The 26,871-nt window shown below is 43.1% G+C and overlaps 1 protein-coding gene across 4 annotated transcripts in view; it reads left to right on the forward strand.

The window, feature by feature from the left end:
* PPP2R2B (protein phosphatase 2 regulatory subunit Bbeta) overlaps window positions 1-18,010 on the forward strand; it is a gene marked incomplete at both ends in the record, with an annotated part of 453,825 nt that extends 435,815 nt beyond the window's left edge. For all 4 annotated transcript variants that reach the window (XM_079702158.1, XM_079702159.1, XM_079702157.1 and 1 more), the window contains 3 exons: window positions 7,151-7,320; window positions 14,800-14,891; window positions 17,731-18,010. In XM_079702158.1, coding sequence (XP_079558284.1) covers window positions 7,151-7,320; window positions 14,800-14,891; window positions 17,731-18,010 — 542 coding nt within the window. The remainder of the gene's footprint in view (window positions 1-7,150; window positions 7,321-14,799; window positions 14,892-17,730) is intronic.
* Window positions 18,011-26,871: the final 8,861 nt, after the last annotated feature.

The raw sequence follows: 26,871 nt of genomic DNA on the forward strand, positions 1-26,871 counted from the left end.
TAGCGATACATGGCTTGATTAAAATTTTTCTTTCATTTCACCTCCATTTTCTGGGGCTGTCACTTTAAGGCTTTACAATGTTGCTACACTGGCCTGCTGGTATGCCAAACTTTTGGAGAACAGAGTCCTAGGTATAACCTTGTAAATATTCTTTACTTCATTTAAATATCCCCAGGTTCTGTAGTCCTCAGTCCCAAATTCTCGAGTCTTTTAATTGAAGTATAGTTAATTTACAATGTTGTGTTAGTTTCAGGTGTACAGCAAAGTGATTCAGTTCTACATATATATTATTTTTTCATATTCTTTTCCATGATAGTTTATTGCAGGATATTGAATATAGTTCCCTGTGCTATACAGTAGGACCTTGTCATTTATCTTTTATATAGTTTGTATCTGCTAATCCCAAACTCCTAACTTATCCCTCCCCACCAAGAATCTTAGTAAATGAAATATGATTGGCTAATACAGAACCAATGCATGCTTTTCATGATAAAAATAGCGACTGACATTTATTGAGGACCTGCTATGTGCCAAGCAACATGCATGTCCACTCTGCAGCTGAGAAAATGGAATCTCAGAGCAGTAAATAGAATGTGGACAGCTGGTAAATGACAGAGGCAGGAATTGACTGCTTCCAGAGCCCTTCCGACTTACTGCCTCAAGCTGGCCTTGCAGAAACACTGGGTAAGGGGTGACCAAGCCACAGGGCCCCCATTCCTCTCTCTATGGGGATGTTTGTAGGGGGCATGCGTGGAGTTTCTAAGTCCCCAGTCCTAATGAGATTACGTTGAATAGAAACTAAGGTGAAAATCTAGTTCTCAACTCTGAGATACCAATCAGAGTCCAGGGGCCTTCATTAGTGCTCCATCGAAGTCCAAGGGAAACGGGCACAGACTGAGACAAGGGGTCAGAGACTGTATTGACTTCATGTTTTTCTGTTTCAATAGGTTTTATACTTCTCAAGTTCAATTCTGATTGATCAGTTTTTTTGTTGTTCTTTTCAATGGTTCTGTGAAAATTAGTATTTTGGTTTGACTTACGGTTTAATTCAGCAAGGTTTGAAAGACAACCCATTATATTAGATTATATTAGATTTTCTACAAAGAATTTGGGTTTTTTAAATTTTTTTATTTTATATTGAGGTATAGTTGATTAACAATGTTGTGCTAGTTTCACGTGTACAGCAAAGTGATTGTTATACATGTACATGTATCTATTCTTTTTCAAATTCTTTTCCCATTTAGGTTATTACATAATATTGAGCAGAGTTCCCTGTGTTACACAGTAGGTCCTTGTTGGTTATCTATTTTAAATATAGTAGAGTGTATATGTCGATCCCAAACTCTCAATTTATCCTTCCCCTCCCTTTCCCCTTTGGTAACCATAAGTTTGTTTTCTATGTCTGTGAGTCTGTATCTGTCTTGTAAATAAGTTCATTTGTATCATATTTTAGATTCCACATATAAGCGATATCCTATGATATTTGTTTTTCTCTGACTCCACTTAGCATGATAATCTCTAGGTCCATCCATGTTGCTGCAAATGGCATTATTTCATTCTTTTTTAGGCTTAGTGATACTCCATTATATATATGTACTACATCTTCTTTATCCATTCATCATCGACAGATGATGGACATTTAGGCTGCTTCCATGTCTTGATTATTGTAAACAGCACTTTTTCGTGGTATCTTTGTCTGGTTTTGGTATCAGGGTGATGGTGGCCTCATAGAATGAGCTTGGGAGTGTTCCTTCCTCTGCAATTTTTTGGAAGAGTCTCAGAAGGATAGGTGTTAACTCTTCTCTAAATGTTTGATAGAATTTTCCTGTGAAGCCATCTGGTCCTGGACTTTGTTTGTTGGAAGTTTTTAAATCACAGGTTCAATTTCATTACTTATGACTGATCTGTTCATATTTTCTATTTCTTCCTGGTCCAGTCTTGGGAGATTGTACCTCTCTAAGCATTTGTCCATTTCTTCTAGGTTGTCCGTTTTATTGGCATAGAGTCTCTTGCATTTCTGCGGTATCCATTGTAACTTCTCCTTTTTCATTTCTAATTTTATTGATTTGAGCCCCCTGCCTTTTTCTCTTGATGAGTCTGGCTAAAGGTTTATCAATTTTGTTTATCTTCTCAAAGAACCAGCTTTTAGTTTTATTGATCTTTCCTATTGTTTTCTTTGTTTCTGTTTCATTTATTTCTGCTCTGATCTTTATGATTTCTTTCCTTCTACTAACTTTGGGTTTTGTTTGTTGTTCTTTCTCTAGTTCCTTTAGGTGTAAGTTTAGGTTGTTTATTTGAGATTTTTCTTGTTTCCTGAGGTAAGATTGTATTGCTATAAACTTCCATCTTAGAACTGCTTTTACTGCATCCCATGGGTTTTGGATCATTGTGCTTTCATTTGTCTCTAGGTATTTTTTTATTTCTTCTTTGATTTCTTCAGTGATCTATTGGTTGTTAGTAGCATATTGTTTAGTCCCCATGTGTTTGTGTTTTTTACAGTTTTTTTTCTTATAATTGATTTCTAGCCTCATAGCATTGTGGTCAAAAAAGGTGCTTGATATGATTTCAATTTTCTTAAATTTACTGAAGTTTGATTTGTGACCCAAGATGTGATCTATCCTGAAGAATGTTCCATGTGCACTTGAGAAGAAAGTGTAATCTGCTGTTTTTGGATGGACTGTCCTAAAAATATCAGTTAAATCTATATGGTCTATTGTGTCATTTAAAGCTTGTGTTTCCTCTGTTTTGATGATCTGTCCATTGGTGTAAGTGAGGTGTTAAAGTCCCCCACTATTATTGTATTACTGTCGATTTCCTCTTTTATAGCTGTTAGCATTTGCCTTATGTATTGAGGTAATCCTATGGTGGGTGCATATATAATTGTTATATCTTCTTCTTGGCTTGATCCCCTGATCATTATGTAGTGTCCTTCTTCATCTCTTGTAACAGTTTTTATTTTAAAGTCTATTTTGTCTGATATGAGTATTGCTACTCCAGCTTTCTTTTGATTTCCATTTGCATGGAATATCTTTTTCTACCCCCTCACACTCAGTCTGTATGAGTCCCTAGATCTGAATTGGGTCTCTTGTAGACAGCATATATATGGGTCTTGTTTTTGTATCCATTCAGCCAGTCCATGTCTTTTGGTTGAGGCACTTAATCCATTTATATATTAGGTAATTATCAATATGTATGTTCTTATTGCCATTTTGTTAATTGTTTGGGATTTGTTTATGTAGGTCTTTTTTTCTCCCCTTCCTCTTTTGTTCTTTTCTCTTGTGATTTTTTTTTTTAAGTTGGTCCAATTTTATTGAAATCTGTTACAGAAGACAATTCAAATAGGAACCACTGTCTGTGGTTTTAAGGCCTGTAGAAATCTGAGTTACGTTTTACTGCAAAATATAAAATACATTAATTCAAACTACAGTGTAAAAAGATTTTATTAATAATGAATTGTATGTCCTCATTAAATTAGATATTTGCAAATGTTTTCCTAAATAGTTACAGCTAATTTAGAGTTATCTTTTAAAGTTCAAATAGCTAGTTTAAATTTGAGAAAGATGTTCACATTGAGATACTTCAGCCCCAACTTCACAAACTACTGGAAATTAGAGAATACTTTGTTGCTAGAGGAAAAAATATCACTTACATCAGGGAAAATTATACTAGACTACCAGTTTAAAATAAGCAATAGTTCACATAATATTAGAGAAATTCTCTCTTGCCTTACAAATGCAAAATAAATCCTCTAGACTCCCTTCTCGGTAGAGACCACCAGCTCACTACCCAGGCTCTGAAACTTAGCACAATTACGGAAAAAACAAGACAGAGTTCAGTATGAGAATTAGCCAAAACATTTCCCGAGGGAAGCATTTCTGATTTTGTTTTTGTTAAGCATTCTCTTGATCTTTAAGCTCTTTTTTAAAAAACAAAACAAACAAAAAAAAATCCCACTCAATTCCCAAGATCAGTTTGAAAATGAAAAAAATAGATCTGATGGCTCTCACAGCAACCTTCATCATGTCAAGGCAATTTAACTCACATCTCCTGATATTTCCTCCCCATTTCCTACTGACAGCGTCCCCCCCGCCTTGCCCTTAGAGTAGTTGAGGTTCCCTGTAATACAGACCCTTGGTCTTTTTAGCGTTAGCTAAAACACGTATTTTGAAAAATGTGTTTAGTAAATACCCTTCAAGTCCTGATCTAATTTCCTGATATTTAAAGCACATAAGAGGTGGTGTCCCCTGTGACTGTCTAATGCTTACCAACTATTTAGGAAGTTCCCTTGACTCTTTAAGTTCGCCTTTAGAGATTAAAATTCAACATAGAAAAACAATCAGTTATCAAACATCTATTCCTAATTTAGAGTAAAGCTACCTTACATAGCAAAACTCCACTTATTAAACTCTATCTCATGCAAACTTAAAAATTTTAAAATAGTAATTCCAGGCCCCAAGGTAGACCTCCTGGTGGATGAGGCTGTCTAAGAGGCTTGTGCAGGTTTCCTGGTGCAGGTCCCTCTGGTGGACAGAGACATGTCAGATGGTGTGTTTAGCAAGCAGCTGTGTGCTCAGGAAGACTTTAAGCAGCCTGTCTGCTGATGGGTGTGGCTGTGTTCCTGCCATGTTGGTTGTTTGGCATGAGGCATCCCAGCACTGGAGCCTACAGGCTGTTGGGTGGTGCCAGGTCTTGGTGAGAAAATGGTGGCCTCTGGGAGGGCTCACACAAATGAGTACTCCCCAGAACTACCACCGCCAGTGTCTTTGTCCCTGCAGTGAGCCACAGCTGCCCCCTGCCTCTGCAGGAGCCCCTCCAGTACTAGCAGGTAAGTCTGGCTTAGGCTTTTATGAAGCCACTGCTTTTTTCCCTGGGTCCTGGTGCACACAAGAGTGGGGTTTCTGTGCCCTCCAAGAGGGGAGTTTCTGTTTCCCCCAGTCCTGTGGAATTCCTGTGGTCAAACCCTGCTGACCCTCAAAGCCAGATTCTTTGGGGCTCCTCCTTCTGTTGCCAGACCCCCAGGCTGGGGAGGTTGATGTGGGGCTTAGAACTTTCACTCCTGTGGCAGAATTTCTGTAGTAAAATTATTTTCCAGTTTGTGGGTCACCCACCCAGCAGGTATGGAGTTTGATCTTACCGTGGCTGTGCTCCTCCTACCGTCTTGTCGTGGCTTCTTCTTTGTCTTCAGATGTAGGATATCTTTTTTGATAGGTTCCATCACTTTGGTTGATGGTTGTTCTGCAGTTAGTTGTGATCTTGCTGTTTTTGTAAGAAGAGATGAGCTCACATCCTTCTTCTCCACCATCTCGTCTCCGCCTATAGATTTTCTACATAGGATTTGATAATGACTCTGTGAGTGTGTTGAGTGGGCAGGAAAGAGGAAGCCTTGGGGGATGAGTTACTCAGTGACCTGAAGACTGATGTTTGGTTCAGCCTAAAATTGTAATAGAAACGCTTATTAAGTGGAACCATACTCAATTGCCATTACTATAGATCAAAAATAATTAAATGTAGGCAAATATGTATAGCTCAACATCATACATGCTAAGCACCCAGAAGGCAAAGATTTCATTAATTTATCTGGCTTTGGTTCCAATCAAGCAACAACTATTTATTGAATATTTATGTGCAAGAGTCTCAGTACAAAGAAAAGAAAAAACAAAATCCTGCCTTCAAGAAGCACACATTCCTAGTTGAGATAAGCCATGGATTGTTAAATGCTAATGTGAGAAATGATGCTTTCATTGGGAGAATACCTGAGCAAATGCTAAGTGAACAGGCCAGACCAAGTGTGATGGGGCTTCAGAGAAAATAAAAGATCATCTGGGGCTAAAATAACATGTAAAAGATGAGACATATGAATCAAGCAAAATGGGACACAATGAAGGAGGAATGATCAGGCAGGGCATAAAGATGGGAAACATCAAGATGTATTTTGCACATCCAATTTGAACGAGAGAAGTTCAAAAACAAGGTTAGAAGGATGAATTAAGGCAGCTTACAATAAGCTTCAGTGTCTTTTATTCAGCTGAATCTGTTGAATGAAATAATAAGCAGCTAGATACCAGAGCAAATGGAAAATATATACAAAAGACGTTGTAGCCAGAGTTTACCTATGCAACTGAGGCACAGAAAAGTTAAGTAACTTGCCCAAGGTCACACAACTAGTCAATGGTAGTCTGACCTTAAGCCCAAGGCAGTCTGGCAGTAAAGTCCCACTATTAAGCACCATGATCCAAGAGATACGTATACATAGGTCCACACAAAAATTTGTGTTTATTCATAGCCGCATTATTCATAATAGCGAAAAAGTAGAAACAACCCAAATGCCCATCAACTGATGAATGGATAAACAAAATGTAATATAGCCATACAATGGAGTATTATTCAGCCATAAAAAGGAATGAATCATGCCACAACATGGATGAACCTTGAGAACATTACACTAAGGGAAGGAAGCCAGTCACCACAAAAGAATATATATATATATATATATATACACACACACACACACACACAGAGGGAGAATGATTCCATTTGTGTGACATTTCTAGAATAGGCAATTTCATAAAACAAGAAAATAGATTAGTGGTTGCCTGGGGCTGCAGGAATAGGTAATGGGGAGTAACTGCTAATGGGAATGGAGTTGTGGGTTTTTTACACGGGATGAGGTAATGAAAATGTCCTAAATTTAGACTTTGTTTATGGTTGCATGATTATACTAAAAAAAACCCACCAAACTATAAAACTTAGATGAGTAAATTTTATGGTATGTGAATTATATCTCAAAAAAAGGCATAAACAAAATTTTAAGTGTGTAAGATGACTACAGGTTATAGTATATGCAGTGATACCCAGGAACCATGGGGAAAAGTGAAAGAGTCAGATACATAGACCTGGAGCTTGTGAACCGTCAGTGCCAGATCTGTGGATGTGACAAGTCCCATGGGAGTCCTTCCATGAGAAACAAAATATAGAAACCAGTGACAGGTTGTTCTGCTGCCAGGGAGCTGACAGTTCTGTTAGCAACTTATATTCTACAGATTCCAGCCCTACTCCAGGTTAGACTGTTGGCTTTCTAGCTGGCCCAAACACGTTAGCATCAGCTGATAAGGATGTACTAAATTTGTCTTGTTTTGCTTTTGTTCTGCAGTTTTTGAAGAGCCGGAAGATCCAAGCAACAGGTCGTTTTTCTCTGAAATCATCTCTTCGATTTCGGATGTGAAGTTCAGCCACAGTGGGAGGTATATCATGACCAGAGACTATCTGACGGTCAAAGTTTGGGATCTCAACATGGAAAACCGCCCCATCGAGACTTACCAGGTACAGACCACCACCCACTAGTATGTAGATTGGGCACTTCTTCAGGGGTTCCAAATCAGCCCCTGCCTGCAAAGGCTTACAAAGCAGAAGAATAAAAGACATGTTGAGCGAGTTGAACATCCAGAAATAGCAGGTAGACAGTTCAGTGTAAGTCTGGATAGATCTAGCCTAGAGGAAAGGTCAAGAACCATGCCCTGAGGCCCCAGTGTTTACAGGCTGGGGAGAGGAAACGGATTTGGCAAGAGAGACTGCAGAAGGTGCCAGTGAGGTAGGATGGAAACTGAGAGGAGTCCTGGAAGCCAAGTGAAGAAACTGTCTCGAGGAGGAAGAAGTCACCAACTGCCGTATGCTGTTGCTGAATCAAGGAAGGACTGAGAAATGGCCAGTTGGATTTCGTAACATGGAGATGATCAGGCACCTTAATTAAAGAGTTATAGGTGAAGTGGTAGGAATGAATGTCTGATTGGAGTGGGTTCAAGAGAGACTATAACTAGAGCATGGGAAATGTAGTGAACATTTTTTAAATTTATTTATTTAAGTTATTTAATTTTGGCTGCTTTGGGTCTTCATTGCTGTGCGGGCTTTCTCTAGTTGCAGTGAGCAGGGGGCTACTCTTCTTTGTGGTGCACAGGGTTCTCATTGCGGTGGCTTCTCTTGTTGCGGAGCACGGGCTCCAGGCATGTGGGCTCAGTAGTTGTGGCGCACGGGCTTAGTTGCTCTGTGGCATGTGGGGTCGACCAGGGCTTGAACCCATGTCTCCTGCATTGGCGGGCAGGTTCTTAACCACTGCACCACCAGGGAAGCCCTGTAGTGGAATTTTGAAAGAGATTTTGTTCTGAAGAGGAATAGAGAAATGGGGTAGCAGCTGGAACGGAATGCAGGATTGAGGAAGTCATCACAGCTTGTTTTATGCTGATAGGAGTAAGCTCGTAGAGAGGGAGATAATTAATTGAAGCAGTCAACTTCTCAAGGGAATAGATTCCACTGCAGAATTGGACTTAGATGAGGTGGGCAATTCATCCATCAAAGGAAAGAGAAAAGAGTAAATAGCTACAGATGCAGTAGGTTTGTCAATTTTGTGATGGGAACATACAGATGGTTTCTTCTTATTGCTTCTATTTTCCAGTAAAATAAGAAGGTCATTAGCTGAGTGAGAAGGAAAAGTGTAAAACTCGTCTAAGAGAGTGAATTGACTAGGGCAGTATGGTAGGGTTGCTCAGGGATCCACTTGACGTTTATATTATTGATTTAAAGTGAGACTAATCTGTGTGATTGTGTGTTTTTTCCCAGCCACATTCACCTGCTTGGTATAGGTAAGGAAGAGCAGAAAGTTAGATTTAACCAGTGATGGGGTTTTGCCAAGGGAGTACAATGGAAGGAGGGAGAAAAGCAAGTTTGTTGAAGGTATCTATTAAGGGAGTGATTGATTGATTGGAATGATGGATGGCTGAATCTAAGGTAGGTTATAAGGGGAATGAAGAATTGATAGGAAGTAGCAAGAGTGATACTTACTAAACAAATACAGTTATAGTAATGACAAGGCTCATAATATGACCCAGAAAGCAAAGGACAAAACATACTGAAAATGATGAGGCCAAGTAACCAAGAGTCCAGAGTATTCGAATCGCTAAGAATGATGGCAGGGATGGCGATGGAAGGGAGATTGAGGCACTAGATGGCCTCCAGGAATGGGGTAGAGGGGCTGAGAACTGTTGCTGACTGTAAGAAGGATGGGTAGCAGGAAGTCATGTGGGATGGCATGACTTGGAAGGAGCTGAGGACCCGAGACAGGAATGATGACTGTCCTGAGCAGCACAGAGCCCACCCACCTTGGCACATGAGGGCAGAAGTCCAGCCGCCATGTGAGTTGCCTCAGGAGAAGCAGGAAACGTTGAGAGAGGAGGTTGAGGACGCTGAGGACTTTGATGGCTGACCGTGAAGCTGTAAAAAGGTTTGGGGGCCAGAATTCAAGACCACAGATGTGGTCGAGGTAGTTTGGTTACCCCTGTGGTTCAAGTAGCATCCCCTGTGTGTTTGCGTTCTCATTGTCCCCCACATGCTGCCCTCAGGCTCCCGCTCACAGCCCTCATCTTCAGCACAGGGCTAGAGCAAACAGGAGTGTCCCCCTCCAGCTGTGCAGTCAAACCATCTGGTGTTACATCCCTTAGTACGAAAGCGATGGCAGTGGGAACTAGAACCTGACAGGGATGTGGCCTGCTGGAGAGCCGTGCTTAGAGAAAAGTAGATTAGGCTATATGATACAGTATATAAACTTAAGTAGTAATTACTACTTTTATTTTAGGGAAAGACTTTTAGAACAAAGCTAGCTAGCTGTGACATGAAATCATCAGCATTTTAAGATCATGGTTCTCAAACCATGTTTACCTAGTAGAACACTGAGCAAGAGCTCTCATAGCCCATTATTGAAATTAAATACTACAAAAATTATTTAACTTATTTTAGATGACATATTTCAAAGCAATTTAGTTAAGTTTATATACTGTATCAGATGGTAATATAGTATATCAAAGATGGTAAACAAACTGAGTGAGTGAGTGTGTGGAACACTGTTGAAAAAAATTGTAAGGACTGGTCTGGTGGGAAGGAATTCCATCATCAATTACTACTGCCTTCCCTGGGCAGGGAGACAGGTGATAGATACTCTTACGTGATTGCTACATGAACATACTCTTTTGTATCTTCATACATCCATCAACTGATCTCAAGCATGTTTCTGGGAATAAGAAGCTGTAGACTTAAGTATGATGAGCTATGTTCACGTTTTCCTATAGAACAGGGGTTGACAAACTGACCTGTGGAGCCAAATCCAGCCCCCCATCTGTTTTTGTAAAAGCAGTTTTATTGAAATACAGCCACACCTGATCATTTACCTATTACCTATGGCTGTTTTCATGCCACAACGGCAGAGTTGGGTCATCGTGACAGACACCACGTGGCTCACAAAGCCTAAAATATTTACTGTGTGATCCTTTACAGGAAAAGTTTGTCAACCCCTGAAATAGGAGAACAAACCAACAGAGTTTAATCGTGCTAGGCCTCACAGTGGTCTATCAACTATACAATAGCAGGCTCCCACAAGTACATGATTTGAGAACCACTGTGTTGGGAGACTCAGCTTAGTGTCAGGAAGGCCATCCCCAAGCTCAGAGGAACATAGCATAGAAACAATTTTTGCAACATGAAGAGAGAAGCATCAAATAGGACCACGAGTCAAGTTTTCCCTCACTCTGCTCTCTAGATGTTTGTTTCTCATGTCTGTATCTTACCTTTTTCTCTCCTCTGATGGGAAAAAAGTCCATCTTCTCTGCCTAAGTGTTTTGTTTTGTTTTTTTTTTACAACAATATATATGCAACATACCTTCATAGTGTAATAGATCATCTTTTCCTGTAGAGGCCCTCAGTTGGAGGTAATCAGGAACCTCCCAGAACTGCTCCATACTGTTGGTAGGAATGTAAACAGGTACAGCCGCTATGGAGAACAGTCTGAAGGTTCCTTTCAAAACTAAAACTAGAGTTACCCTATGATCTGTCAATCCCACTCTCGGGAATATATCCAGAGAAAACTGTAATATGAAAAGATACATGCACCCCGATGTTCACTGCAGCACTATTTACAATAGCCAAGACATGAAAGTGACCTAAATGTCCATCATCTGTCGATGAGGAATGGATAAAGAAGATGTGATACATGTATATATAATGGAATATCAATAAGCCTAGAAAAGAATGAAATAATGCCATTTGCAGCAACATGGATGGACCTAGAGATTATCATGCTAAGTGGAGTCAGTCAGAGAAACACAAATATCATAGGATATCACTTATTTGGGGAATCTAAAATATGACACAAATGAACTTATCTACAAAACAGAAACAGACTCCAGAGAACAGACCTGTGGCTGCTAAGGGGGAGAGGGAGTGGGGGAGGGATGGATTGAGAGTTTGGGAGTGACATACACACACAGTACTATATATAAGATAGATAACCAGCACGGACCTACTGTATATATAGCACAGGGAACTCTACTCAATATCCTGTAATAACCTATATGGGAAAAGAATCTGAAAAAAAAAATTATATATATATATATATGTGTATATAAGGGAATCACTTTGCTATACACCTGAAATTAACACAACAAACATTTTAAATCTGCTAAACTTAAAAAAAAATGGTGCATCAAATACATACATAAATAAAAGGTCTCAGGAAAATAATGAAAAAAAGTGCTCCGTAACAGGTAAGAGGAAGCAGTAGGGGGAGACAAGATTGAAAAGAGGCTCAATTTTGCCTTTTTCTTTCAAACAGTAGGCGATCTGGACTACAGGGATAATCAATGTGGCTCCCCTTGTCCACTGCACTAGTTGCATCTTGACATCCTTCCCCTTCAGAAGCCCCACTCCTCTTCCTCTTCTCCCTCTACTACACAGAACTTGGAAGCAAGTCAATGATAAAATCAAGAAGAGGCAAGAATCAGGTTTGCTTTCTAGAAAAGAGATGGATTCTTGAGGTCAGGGTCCTCCAACCATCAGAAGAAAAGTTCGGCCCCCAATTTATGCCCTTAACCTCCACCATCCCTTTCTTCCAAGGAAATAGTCCGTGCTGATTTGGGAGAGGGGGAATTATAGTCAAGACCAGGGTGAGGCAAACCATGACTCAGAGGCCAATCCTGCCTGCCACCTATCTTTGTAAATAAAGTTTTATTGGAACACAACGCCCACTCATTTGTTTATGTCTTATAGCTGCTTTTGCATGACAAGGGTAGAGTTGGCTGGTTGCTCTATGGCCCACAAAGTATAATTATTTACTATCTGGGCCTTTATAGAAAAAGTTTGTCAAGACCTGGAATCAGCTCTCTCTTTGGCCCAGGACTCTCTTCTGCTTTGCTCAAGGATTCTTAATGATAACTAGAGATCTTCAACAAGCAGAAATGGCCCTACAAACAAAATCGCCTTCCAGATCAGATCTGAGCCACTTCCGATATGCACAAAAGGTGGAGGAAGGGAAGGACAATGTCTTAATTTATAGCAGAGTTCCCAAGCTCAAGACACAAGCCTCGCCCTTACATCCCATTACCTAACAAAGCCAAAAGCCCAGCTGCAGATGGATTCTCTTGTCACTATAGCACTGAAGCAGATACCCTGACAAGGCCCAGAACTGTTTGTTTGGGAACAAGAGAGTAAAGGTGGAGGAAATTAATTTGCAGACTTAGAAATCCTTACACTGTCCAAATAACTCAGAGAGCTTTTCAAATACCCGGAACATCTAATGGAACAAAGAATGAATCTGACCTCATTCCTCTGCCCAGTGCTAAGCACACAGCTGAGCCTCTGAGCTCAGCATCCAACAGAACTCTGGGGTCAAGGGAGGAGAGGGGCCTAGGCTGCAGGAAAAGGGAGAGTGAACCATCACTGTCCATCTAAACAAAGTCAAACAGTGCTTTTCCTAACGTCCCTCTGCCTTCACCCAATTTCAGCTCCCTCTCGGCCTCACCTCAGTTCCCAGCTCCTGTCTAGGACTGAGACCCCACGTAAGGCGAGGCCAATGAGGCACAGCCAGTGGGAGGTAGATTGCTAGAGAAGGCAAAAGTGTGTGTGTGTGTGTGCTCCAGATCCCGGGTTCACTTCCCATTCTGTCATTTCCTTTCCTGTGTGATCTCGGACAAATGGTGTCATACCTGGTACTTCATCCTCTGTTAAAGCAAAGAGAATGACAACACCTACATCCTAAGATGATGTTAGAGATGAACTAAGATTCTATGGATAAAGCGCCTGGCTAATAATAACAAGCTGGCATATTATGTATGCCTGTTATAATTACCAGTCCCTATGACAGAGCTCAGGAAGAATTCAAAATTGTACCCGGATTACTACCCTCCAAGCCCTCATCCTCTGCCTATTTGCCATCTTCACCTGAGTTGCTGAATGCAGCTGGAGAAAAACACCCCAATCATGCTGACCAGATGCATTTAAAATTCACATCCAACAACTTCAAGTGGCCCTTGGCGCCTTCCAGAAACCCTGCACTGTTTCCCAGCTACCCACTCCCCTTCCTCACTCTCAGCTCATAACCTTGCTTCTTATTTCACTGAAAAATAGAAGCAAGAGAAAACTGCTGCATACTCCAGGGCTGTGCCACGCACATCACATCAGAGTCTACTGGATGAGCTCCCTTTGCATAGACATCTCCAAATTATAGATCCCCAAAATGCACGTGGCAACTCCATCTTTCCACTTGCTCAAGAGAAAGATGCAGGAGCCCTCTTTGACTCCTGTTTTCCTCTCCACACTTCAGTGGATCCATCCCCAAGACCCATCAGCTCTCCTTCCAAACATGTCGAGAATCCGACCACCTCCCACCACTGCCCGCTCTGGTCCAAGCCGTCATCTATCACCCAGGTTGTACCTAGCCTCCCTGCCTTTGGCCCTGCAGGCTTACACTCTTTCACGACACAGCAGGCTCAGCATCCTTTCTGTGAAGTCTTTCACATCACTCAGAGTAAGGGGCCTACGGGAACTGGTGAGCACACGCTGAGGCCTCCACACTCCGCTCGTTGCCACCCTCCACCGCACCGCCTCCAGGACTCCTGCCTCTGGGCCTTTACATTTGCTGTTCCCCATGCTTGGAAAGCCTTTCCCCCAGATACCACTGAGGTGCCTTCATTTCTTTCAGGCTTCTGCTCCAATGCCGCCACCTCAGGTGAACCCTTGACTACTCACCCTGTATAAAATAATACTCCCACTCCCTTTTTCCATGTTTTTTTCTCTATATCTTTATCACCAACCATCTAAAATATCTTATATATTTACTTGGTTATACAGTCTCTTCCCCAACACTAGGAGGAAAGCACCCCCAAGGGTATTCTGTTCATGGGTCTCTCCCAACCACATAGCAGGCATTCAATAAATATTTGTCGAATAAAAAGCTGAATGAACGGTGTCCTCTAAAGCAGCTTAGAAAATGGGACTCTCCCGCTTAATGGGCCCTGCTCTATGCCACCATCTATGTAAGCAAGCTTGTTTAATCCACACTAGCTGTGTAAGCAGCTCACCGACTCATCTTAATGTCCCAAGGCTGAAAAGGGCCACACCTGGGTTCAGATCTGAGACCATCCGATTCAAGCCACATTTACACTGAAAGAATTAACAGCTCACATCCAAAGAGGAGCTTCACACAGAGAAATCATTTTTAAAAATAATAACACCCTTTGGGCTTCCCTGGTGGCGCAGTGGTTGAAAGTCCACCTGCCGATGTGGGGGGGCGTGGGTTCGTGCCCCGGTCCGGGAAGATCCCACATGCCGCGGAGCAGCTGGGCCCATGAACCATGGCCACTGAGCCTGCGCGTCCGGAGCCTGTGCTCCGCAACGGGAGAGGCCACAACAGTGAGAGGCCTGCGTACAGCAAAAATAATAATAATAATAATAACACCCTCTTAATGTGTCCTCCCCCACAACCAGGTTCACGACTACCTCCGCAGCAAGCTGTGCTCCCTCTACGAAAATGACTGCATTTTTGATAAATTTGAATGTGTGTGGAATGGGTCAGACAGGTAAGAAAGGTCTGTGTGGCTGGGAACTTTCCAAAGGTGGTCCCTCTCCTTGCAAAGGCCCTGGGCTGTGTATCCTAAGCAGGGTGCAACCAAAGGGAGATCAAAATCAGCCCCGAGGCCTGGCAGAGACGCACTGTGTGGACCACTGGATGACCCTTGAGGCAGGCCTGGAAAGGAGGGAGGGATGAGTGACACCCTTGACTCCTCTTTCAGGACTGGCTCAGGTGACCACTTAACCTCAAGAAAATCCTACCTTGGGGCTTCCCTGGTGGCGCAGTGGTTGAGAGTCTGCCTGCCGATGCAGGGGACACGGGTTCGTGCCCCAGTCCGGGAAGATCCCACATGCCGCGGAGCGGCTGGACCCGTGAGCCATGGCCGCCGAGCCTGCGCATCCGGAGCCTGTGTTCCGCAACGGGAGAGGCCACAACAGTGAGAGGCCCGTGTACTGCAAAAAAAAAAAAAAAAAAGAAAGAAAGAAATTCCTACCTTGTACACACAAGACACTCCCAGAGCTGGGTCAACATGCCTAAAATGAAGCTCCACCAGCAAATATCCAGCATGAATAGTTCAGATGACTGCAGAGTGTGCTTTCTAGATGGAAAATTATTCCTTGAAGCTTCCAGTATAGACCTGGCCAAAGGCCCTGGTGGTTCATTAACCGAATTCTACTCGGCCTCATTTATCACATGTCCTGAAAGTGATTTATGACTGTTTTAAGGCCTTTGATTTCAACAGTACTTCCTATTACCTCCCCTTAGTTTCTTTTTGGTTTGACAAATATTACAGATGACTCTCTGATTTCCTGGAGAAGTAAGCACAGGCTACCAGGGGCTGTTCCTCAATGAAGGCGGCATCAGCAGTAGTGTTTGGAAGCAGGGAAATTCTATCACGGCAAAGCACTCAGAGAGTCGAGCTCTTAGTGAGTGCAGGCTCTCCCTCTGTGACCCTTGTTGGGCTTTTTTTTGTCAGTGATCCAAAATCAGCCTTCCACTTAGGCCTGGAAGGAATCACCACGTGGCAGAGGACGCATGTCACACTGCCCAGTAGGTAGAGGGCAGAGCAACTGTGACATATTAACAAAGGCCCTCGAGGGGAAAAGAAGCTAGCCCAGCCCTATTATTTTATTTACTTTCATTTCCAGCTGTCATTTATTCATTGTTTATTAAGAATAGGTTTTTTTTTAATACTTGTGGTTGTTATTGTTCCAGTTTCCCTCCTATCTTAACCAAGATTCAAAAACTGTACTTACTAGGTACTTTCACACACATCATGTTTTTTAATCCTGACCACAATCCATCAAGATTGTTTTCACCATCCCCATTTTCCAGTTGAGGAAACTGAGGCTCAGCCAGATAAAGTAATCTGCCCAAGCTCATGAACTAGTAAGCAGTAGAGACAAGAGGAAGAGTTTGAATCCTAAAATCAACATGCTTTCCACTGCATTACAGTTTCTTTCCATAAATGAGAAAATGTTATTCTTGGTCCAGATAAGGTTGAGATTATTTTCCCAGAAAAGACTTTCTCTTACTGTTTAAAAACAAGTCGGGTCATGGTGAGGGAAGCAAAGGTCAGTGCATGGGAAGTAGTGAGGCCAAGTGGCTGAATGCTTGTGCCCCAGAGTCAGGCAGATGTGGGCTGGAGACCTGACTTGGCTACTTATTAGATGTGTGACACTGTACAAGTCACTCACTTTTCCTCCTGTGTAAATCCCTTACATGGGATGAAGGAAGAGTAAATGAAGTCTGGGGTAAAAGCACTCAGCACCCTGCCTGATGAGGTAATATTAGCTCGCTCTATGACAGAAACACACATTTCACAGCATCAGTTTCCTGGGCCAGCATAACAAAATCTAACCCTTGGTTAATTTCTTGGACAGCTAACAAAGTACCTAAAAACTCAGCCCCTTGGCTGTCGCCCAATCTTGTCTTCACCTTTCTCCAACCCCAGATGAGACACCGTGTTCTCCCATCCTAACCAGCCAGTCAGTTCAGAGCCTCACCCACAAACAAGACCACGCCCACCTCTCCAGGGGGCAGCCACAATGGGAATGCCACTTGATATCTTTCCCTCAGCCTGTCATCTTGTCCAAACTGTCACCATTAAAGAGTCAGTCCATTGCTTCTGGAAGGCTCTGGCATTCACTGCTCTCTAAATCAATGGTAGATATGCCTGAGAATGGATAACTCTTGTAGAAAGGTAGAAACCATCTGTCAGTCCCCTCAAAGGCTTATTTCCTTACCCTACATCCTTTCAGAATTGAATTTTTGTTTACTCCCTTCCCGAGTGAGACCATGATGGCATCTAATTTTTTGGAAAAGGCTGAATTTAGATCTAGTTCTTAGCAGGGGGAGGAAACATGCTGGTATGTGTGCTATACTGCCAGCATCCCTCCTGCAGTGCTGATGCGAGAAAGCCTTAGCGGTCGGGCAACACAGAATTCCTCGTACTGTAACCGTGCTTTAAATGTACACAGTACAATGACGGTTGTTTTCAGTGTTCCTACTCTCATAGCTTCACTCCAGCCTCAGAATCCTGATGTGAGGGAGGTGGGCTGGGATCATTAAAACCACTGGACTCATTTATGGAGCCCAAGAACCAAAAGGAATCTATTGGTAAATAACAAGGAGGGTTATCACGATCCTTCACCCAGCCAGAGAGTTTGTTGCTATTAGTGATTCCAGAGAAACTCAACAGTCACACTACAAAGCCTGTTGCGGTTTTTGATCTCTTGTTTGTTTCTTGTGTGGTGCCATAAGCTGGCCACATTGTGGTGTCGTTTGCTCTAGAAAGCCTTTGTCTGTAGCACTCAGTCACTCCCTTTTTCCTCTCTGCCTTGCAGTGTCATCATGACGGGCTCCTACAACAACTTCTTCAGGATGTTTGACCGAAACACCAAGCGCGATGTTACCCTTGAGGCCTCGAGGGAAAACAGCAAACCCCGAGCTATCCTAAAACCACGCAAAGTGTGTGTGGGGGGCAAGCGGAGAAAAGACGAGATCAGTGTCGACAGTCTGGACTTTAGCAAAAAGATCTTGCATACAGCTTGGCATCCTTCAGAAAATATTATAGCAGTGGCGGCTACAAATAACCTATATATATTCCAGGACAAGGTTAACTAGGAAGACAAGTTATTACTTAATAATCTCACATACTGAATACTAGTCAAACACGTTTTTAAATGTTTCTTTGGGTGTTCATTTGATGCATCGACTCTAATTTCCCTCTGCAGGAAACAAATGGAATAGAAGTCCGTGGAGTCCAACCTTCCCAAATCCCCAGTTCTAAGAAATTTTGTCAAACCCAACAGGTTCTGGGACACTTCTGTTTAGAATTGAGAGCTGCCAGCTAACAGTAATTCTTCCATAGCTGACTTGAATTTCTGATGCTTTTATTGCCCCGTTTTCTCTGGTGGGTCCAGTGTTTTGTTTCTAGGTGTCTGCTGAGATAAAATGAGGTTGTCTGTAGTATTTAAAGAGAAAAGAAAGAGATACGTTTTTTTTTAATTAAGCAACTCCCTTTGATGATTGAAAAAAAAAATCCAATGAAAAATAAACACTGTTTACTCTACTCTTAGAGAAATTCTCCTTGTTTTGTGAAAAATCAGAACCAGTCAGCATCTCCTGCCCCTACAGCACTTTTTTTTTTCCATTTTCCGTTTTCTTTTCCGCAATTTCATTTGAACCAGAGATTTATTTCACAGGGCCGCAAAGAGGATGCAGAATGGGAAGGGGAAAGCGCCACATCAACACTGCTATATTCTTTTCTTGTAAGCGCCATAGAAACAGCCTGAGAATTTGGCTAGGAAACACCATGAATGCTTCAGGGGACATAAAGAGAACACTTCGCTTCTCAGAGTTAGCTTGGCAAGGCCATGTGCGGCCAGATTCCATCTGCTGCTTTGTTACTCTTGCTTTTTGTTGTTTTAAATGGCTCCATATAATCCTCTACTTACATGTTCCTTGGCTTTTTCCCTTCAACCTTTTCCAGCTTATTTATTCCACTGACTTCTTTCTTAAGGCTGAGTCCTGGTTGTTTATTATCTGGCATTCTAAATGCAACAGTAAGTTGGAGGCCATGGCACCACCCCTGGCTCCCTGAGAAAGTGTCTCCAAAGCAGCCCCCTCCTCTCTTCCTGGGTTTTGTAACCAAAAGTAACAATCCATCAATCTCCACTGTAGCTAGAACAAAAATGGCCAATAAAAAATGCTGCTTTGTAAGAGCTAATCAAGTGCTTCTAATCCACCCTAAGCTCACCATCTAGAAAAACAGACCAGAGGGTTCTCCTCCTACAAAAATGGAATACGGGGGAATCAAGAAGCTTTGACATCAAAGTAAAGTCTGCTTGAAACTGGGGAGGCTGGTTCATCCTTCCCCCCCCGTTGAGGATTCAGACATATAACTTCCAGAAGGTCTCCTGTGACGCACCTCTGGGAAGGAGACTAAATGAATTCAAAAGACAGAGAAATTTGAAACAGAGGCTCAGGGAGGAGGTGGGAGGTACTCAAAGCCAGGCCTGGGCTCAGTGTCTCCATTCCTGTCACCGTGACTCATTTCCCCAGACTTGCATTTAGTGAAATGGCTTGACATGAGAATTTTCCTTTTAAAGAGAAATTTTCTTTCACTTTGTATATTTATTAGAAGTCCCAACGTTCACGTGTAATTTGTTTTGGAAGAGGGAAAAATACTGAAAGAACCATCTTTCAATTCTAAGCTACTATCCATTTAATAACAGCTTTTTGGCAAGGAAATAACTACTTAAATGAACAATTTTGTAAGATGCGGCTCAATTTCAGAAACATTAAAATATGAACGAGTACATCTCAAAATTGAGGAAGCATGTGGATGAAGCCATGCCTCTCTTCTCCGTATTTATCTTTCCTGCGATGAAAGCCCCAGGGGAAACTCTTGAGGCAGGATGCCTGGCCTGAGGGGGACAATTTTCTCAGAGGAGACCAAGAGAGCATCAGAAACTTGTCCAACTCACAGAGAACTGTGATATCAAGATAGATAGAAGGACCAGCCAGTTCCTGTCCTGAGTTGACCATCAACTTCCTCACAGCCTTTCCTCTGCTTCCCCAAGACTCAGCCCCTCTGTCTGTACCAGTTGACAGGACAGATCATTGTTCCTCAGACTTAAGCATCGACCCACCTCTATACTGTTACTCATTTCACATTTATTTAAGTCATCTTTTCTAGAAGCAAGACTTAGCCTCCTCCACACAAAGAATATTCATGAAATGTCAGTTTTAACGTTTTGTTCTAACATTAAAATGATCACATAACCATTAATGTAACAAACATGTACCCATTCACCACCTACAGGCATTTTGTGAACCCCAGCGTGCATGCTTACCAAACTTCGGGACACTGAGTTCTGATGCCACAGAACATTTAAGCCTTTGGAGCCATCAGAGACTTGCCATGGACAATGGTTCTTCACAGACTGGAGTCAAGAGTGCTCCCCAGAGCACATACATGAACAATTTCGGTCATGGCTTGAAGGGGTTCACAGGCCCCCCTATAGCCTGTCTGTGGCCTCCATCTCAAAGCCCCTACACTAATCCAATACCCTCACCACATAGGTGTACGGTCTGAAATCTACAGCGTGGGAGGAACTTGCAAAAGACGTCAGAGCTAAGAGCAGAGGGCCGCCATCCTCCCCTTCCCCCTGAACAAAGGATGCACCAGAGCAAACATCGAAGACTCCTAAATGGAAGCAGGAGGAGAAGGCCCTAGAGGTCAGGCCTTGGCAACAATCCCCACCACCATGCTTCAGCAATGACCTGCTCTGCGCCAGGTACAGAACTAGGTATTTACACCTGCCATTTCCTTCCGCCCCAGGGCTAGTGATTTTCTTGGTTGGTGGCACCTAGAAGTCAGTCCCTTTTCCAGCTGACACTCAAAGCTATGTGAAAGCTGACTTGCCACCTTTTCGACAGTTTGTTGTGCTCTCAGAATCCTGCCCTACCTTAAATTTACCCCACAAGGCCTGCTGCTTGGTACCAGCCCTCAGGTTATACTGGAGGAAGTCTGTTGACTTCTGGGAAACGGGAGCTGCAGCTTCCCGGGCTTTGATTAAAATCATCCTAATGCAACAGTCCATTCCTGACATTTTAATAAGCAGTTCAAAAGCTCAACGTTGGCAGACATCCATGCTTTCACCTCCAGAGGACGAAGGTGAGCTGGAAGAAACAGAGAAGGAAGACACAAGGCAGCATGCAGCAGTGGGATGTCCGTAGGTGAATGGGCAACAGGAACCAACATGCTTCTTAACTCTTTAATCTCTGGCTCCTGCCTTTACTCTTGGGGGTGGGGGAGCATCTCTAAACCTCTCAGTGACCTTGTAATTAACTCAACCATATCAACATGCATTAGGCAACCAGCATGTGGAAGGCGGAACAATTGTCAGGTGAAACAAAGATGAAGCTACGATTCTTTTAGCTCAGTGACCCGATGAAGTAAGTCAGCCATCTCCAAGGTATTTCTTTTGAACCTCCAAGGTCCATTATAATAAAAGTTAGACCCTCTAATGCTTCATCACTGACAACGTGGGAGACCATTTCTCTTCCTTCAAACCTGCAGAGTAACTACCCAAAGCTTCCCTCCTACCCCCCACCCTGGGCCCCATTCTTTTTTCAGCCCCTCTGCTGGCTGGCTCCAGGGCTCAAGAAGGCCCTAGTAGGCCTAATAACAAAGTTTTGTGGGGACACTATTGTCCACAGACTGAACGAAGGAACCATTCCTAATTTGTCCTCTTCCATCATGGCCATGCGCAGATGAGGCTGGTGTGTTTTAAAACAGTACCCCCCCAAGACACAGCAACCCCCCGTTCACCCCTGGGAAACGTTCACACTCTGGGCCTCTGTCGTACCTGAACTTACCTCTTCCCCCCGTACTTCTAGGTCAAGTCTCAGGAGCCACTTGCTGTGGGAATGACTTGCCCGGTCAATGGAAAGAACATGGAACTAGGGGACAGGAAATGTGGGTCCTGTTCCTGGCTCTGCCGCTGAGTGAGGAGCTTAGGCAAGCCGCTCAGTGCCTACGTCAGTCACATCGCCTGAAAAGGGGTCAGAAAGCTGTCCGCCCTCGCTCATGGAATGACTGTGAGGGACACAAGAAACTCATTTACTTATAACCACTTCGATAAGCTTAAAGCACCACCAAATAACACCAGCAACGATATTCACAGAGGACATATGGGTGATTTCTCATATCTCCTTCCCTTAACCCCAGGAGATACATGCCAGTGTTATTCCCATTTTGCAGATGGGGAAAGAGACTCAAGTTTTCAACATAGCCAAGAGCACATAGCCAGTAAGTGGTAGAACCAGGTCTCCAGCTCAAGGTTTCAGACTCTAAAGCCAGAGTTCTTAAAGTACTGCTTCTACTACATGAGAGTAGCTAACAGTTTTTGAGTGCTTTCTATGGGCCAGGCTTGGGTCTACAAATTCCCCATGTATTAACTCATTTACCTCCAAAACTCTAGAGGCAGATACTATTATTGTTCCCTTTTACAGATAAGGAAGCAGAGAGATGATAAAACTTAACTAACTTTACACAGTTCACAGGGACAGAGCCAGACAGTTTGGTCAAAGTTCTTATCCTCTCTCCCCATCTCACATTATATATAGATGGAAGTTACTGATTAGAAAACCAGTTCCAGTAATGGCCAGTAAGTTTATCAGCGTTAAACATTTGAGTGCCTGGTTTGTATCAGGCAGCCAGGCAGCCAGGCCCTAGGCGAGGGGCTGGGGTTTCTGAGATGTATAAGCCACTGGTCCCCGCCCTCCAGGAGAGGACAGCCATGTGTGTGGTGGACATACTTACAATGCAATGTACAAAGTGCAGAAATGGTACAGAAAAGGAAATGGTTAATGAATGAGGACTGGTAAGAAAACGTTTCTCATATAATAAGTGTGACATAAGTGAATAAGTGACATCTGAGCCGAGTGCTAAAGCAGTTTCCTCAACAAAGGATGATACGCATTTCCAAGAGAGAGAACAACACATATGAGGTACCGAAGCAAGAATGGGTGTGGCATGGAAGCGTGAAGTCAGTGTTTCTCTAATTCTATTAAAAACACATTTTCAATTTGCCAGAACTGGCCTACCCCTTCTTTCTTTCATTCATCCAATAAGAAATATTTATTAAGCCCCCCACACACAAGTACTGTATTTAAATGTAAAATAGATAGAAAGAATAAAAGGAAACCAATAATTATGAGCACTTATTATGCAGCAAGTGTTGTGCTAGGCATTTTTTTAAATCATTACAATCACCTGACAGGTAAATACATTATTCCATTTTTATAGTTGATAAACAGATTCATAAGGGTTAAGTGACACAGTCACTGTGACACAGCCAGACATTTTATCTAGATCTGTCTGTGCTTCTTTCCAGGTAATGCATAGCTACCTTGTCTGATTTTTTTCCACTAGGGAGGATATTCACAAACCATCTCTCTGTGACAAAACATTGCCTGACAGCTGACCAGGAAAACAAATTTGGTCTGTCACCAAAGCAGAGAGTGAAGTCAAGTGGCTCACCGAGGTCTCCAGCCACTGACCCTGACCTTATTCTTACTGTTTAACCATCCCCCAATTTAGATCTTCCACACCCCATTAGTTTAACTGCTGGTGGCAGAACCAAGGTGATCTGCTGTCTCTGCTGATTCCTACCTCGGACGCTGTCAAAACAATGATCACTGTAGGGCCAGAAACAGGGGTTTAGTGACTGTTTCCAGATTCTCAATCCACTCCCTACCCCCAATTTCCTGAAGAGTCAAGCTTGGTCTCTTGGATGGACAGTTTCCCACCAGAGCCTCTCCTGCTCACCTGTCTCCACTTCCAGCTGCAACCCCCATCATTTGGTAGCCGCATTTGGTTTGAGCAGAGAGAGCATTTCTCCTGAACTCATCCTTGTGTGGAAACCCTGAGAACACAGCGAAGTGGGACCAGCCACAAGCACTGGGATTCTTGCTGTGGTTGGCTAGTGCTACACATCCTCCCAGCCAAAACAGTAAATTCTTGTGGAGGTCAAAGAGAACCCCACGAAGGCTGGAGTAGAAGTGATGGAAGGAGGCTGCCTCGCTGGCAGAAGAAAAAGCGGTATCTGGGCACTCTATAAAAGAGTCACTCAGCTGGGTGATATTCATGCATTCATTCATTCATTCATTCCTCAATAAACATTTAAAGATTAATCATGTACTACCTGCCAAGCCCTGTGCCAGGGTGGTCTGGGGAAGCAGTAGTGACAGTCCCTGTCTTCATAGGGCTTATAGTGTCATGCGAGATGCAGGCAAACTCCCAGGTGATGATAGCAGTAGAATATCAAGGGTAAGAGCCCAGGATGTTTGCCTGGGTTGAAATCGAAGCTCCACCACTTATAAGCTAAATGACCCTTAACAAATTAACCTCTGTGTCTCAAGTTTCCTTACTGATGAAATAAGGATAAAAATGGCACCTGTCTCAAAAAATTGCCATGAAGATTCCTAGCCAACAGCAAGTAGTCGATGCGCATTTCTTGCTCTTGTTCTCCTAGTGCTCTTATGCATGCCCTCATGGGCATCTCCTGTGCCAGGAGAATACAAAGTAACAGTACCTCACCCGGACCACGATTTCCCCAGACAGGTGATGACTACTGTAAAACCTGAGAGATAAGCAGGAAATTAGTTATCCAGGGGATGAGAGAGGAAAAGAGTGCTCCAGGCATCAATATGGTATATGTAAAGGCAAAGGAGCACATAGTGTAATTAAGGAACTTATAATAGTCTGGTATGACTGACTAGTAAAAAACAGGGATGCAAACCAAGGAAAGTAAAGGGACATAATGTCAGGGGACAGTAATGCATGATATGAGAAATAAAATTGCATGGCCTTAGTGAAGTTCACACATCAGGGGTTCTCCAATAGCTAGGCTATGAGCCGCTCAACTGAGGAATTTTAGGTTTCCGTAATGTAACAAATATGAATGGTCCTGGCACAGGGGATATATTGAGAAACTCAGCTCAAGTGTCAACTCCTTGGAGAAGCCTTTTCTGACCACCCTAACGTCCATGAAGACCAAGGTATTCTTGATTTCCCCCTCTGGTATCCCCAAAGCATAGAGAAGAGTCTGGCTCATAGTAGGTGCTCAATAAATGTTGGATGAATGAATGAATGAACAAATAAATGAGTGAGGAAGACAGGTACAGACTCTGCCCTCAGGAAGCTTACAAGCTGAGCAGTGTCCCGCTGGGAGTTTGAGTTAAGGGGAGCTTGGTGTAGGGCATCACAGGACTGCTCAGAGGAGTCAAGGAATGAAAAAGAAAAAATGGAGAGCCAGTGAGCCAAGATGTGTTTAGAGCAAGCGACCAAGCTCAGAGAGCAGCGTTAGTTAATAGAGCACACATGTGCCCGCGTGATGCATTACCCTCCCAGCAGTAGTTAGTCTTCTGGGACCTCGCACAGTATGCAAAAAGGTTGACAGCTTACAATCAATACCATGCTCACCGATGCAGGGAGCGACATTATCACATCCGAGATATTACCCCCACATCCCGGCTCGAACACTAAATATTCCCAATAACAAGGCTAAGGGAAGTGACAGCTATTATTTTCAACCCTCCTGCTTGGAAGCAAGAGGTGAGGCAAAGCTTCCCCTGGCTGTTCTTAGGGGAAGGCAAGCCAGTTCCCCAAAGAAATTGCTCAGAGCCGAGCCCATGCCTTACGCGGCAAGACAGGGATGGGAGAAGATTGGCATTTTCATTTGCCTGGGTGTCCACAATATAGAAGTGGAGGTTTTGTGGGCAACTGAGAAGCACAACAATAAATGAGAAAGGGGAGGATGGTTGGGTTGGCGGGGATGTGTGAGGTGTGAATGCTGGATTTCATCCTACATGCCCAGGTCACTCTGATAAAAAAACAACTTGACTCCCCCCACCCACCCCGTTGGGCTTTCTTATTTCAGCTTCTCTGACTGTGGCATAATTGAAAGTCATATTTCATCTAGGCCAATGATTTCCAACTCCAACTGCAGGTGGCTCATGAACAGTCAGCCTGAATTTATCAAAGAGAAACAGCAAACAATTGCATGTTAAACAGCACCTATTTCTCAGCGGGGGAAGGTGGAATGGGTCATGGTACATCCTAGCCACGACACAATACTGCTGTGCAGTCCACTGCAGCACGATTCCTTAGCCTCTGATGGGACTCTAACAGGAAGAAGCCCGGGGCTAGGACACCAGGGTTGTTTTCTTAATTCTGAGGTGCATTTATTTAATGGTACACTCCATTTTTCAGTCCCTCATTTCCTCTCTGACAAGATGAAGGATACCGCTCTTAGTTTTCATATTCTTTTTGAAAAGGCAGAGAGGTTAATTAGTTATATTTGAAATGGTTCTCGACAGAATCACCTGAAACTCAAAGATGGGTATATTCAATGACGATGTGACAAACGTCCTAGAAGCTTATAAAGTGTCTATCATGGAACAAGAACTCTCAGTTCAAAAGCTAACTTTCCAAAGTACAGAAAGAATACCACTTCAGGAATGGAATGTGGTTCAAAGCAGCTCTTCACTTTGACCAGCACAGGAAGAGTTAAGTAACTCCACTAGTGTCAGATGATATCCCAAGAGGGACACTGGGGAGGCTCCTGCAAGAGCGGTGATTACAGCTCTTCCCTCTCCTCCAGCATTAAACATGTGATGGATTCTTCTTAACATAACATCACACACACACAGCCGCAACACCCCACTAACAGACCCCCCTCTCAGAGCATCATCTACGAGTTTGTGATCCTTCCTTTAGGAATGCAGGATGCTTCCCAGCTGATTAATGACACAACCTGGAGACAAAGGCTATAAATTTGTTTTATGGGATTTTATACCAGGACTGGAGATCCATTTACAAATGAAAACCCCACTGGCTTACTTGATAATAAATTTTATAGTGTAAGAACTTCCTTTTTCACCTGCTCGTGATTTTGCTCACTTTGGGTGGA

This window comes from Hyperoodon ampullatus (assembly GCF_949752795.1).
Source record: "Hyperoodon ampullatus genome assembly, chromosome: 4".
Taxonomy (NCBI): Eukaryota; Metazoa; Chordata; class Mammalia; order Artiodactyla; family Ziphiidae; genus Hyperoodon; species Hyperoodon ampullatus.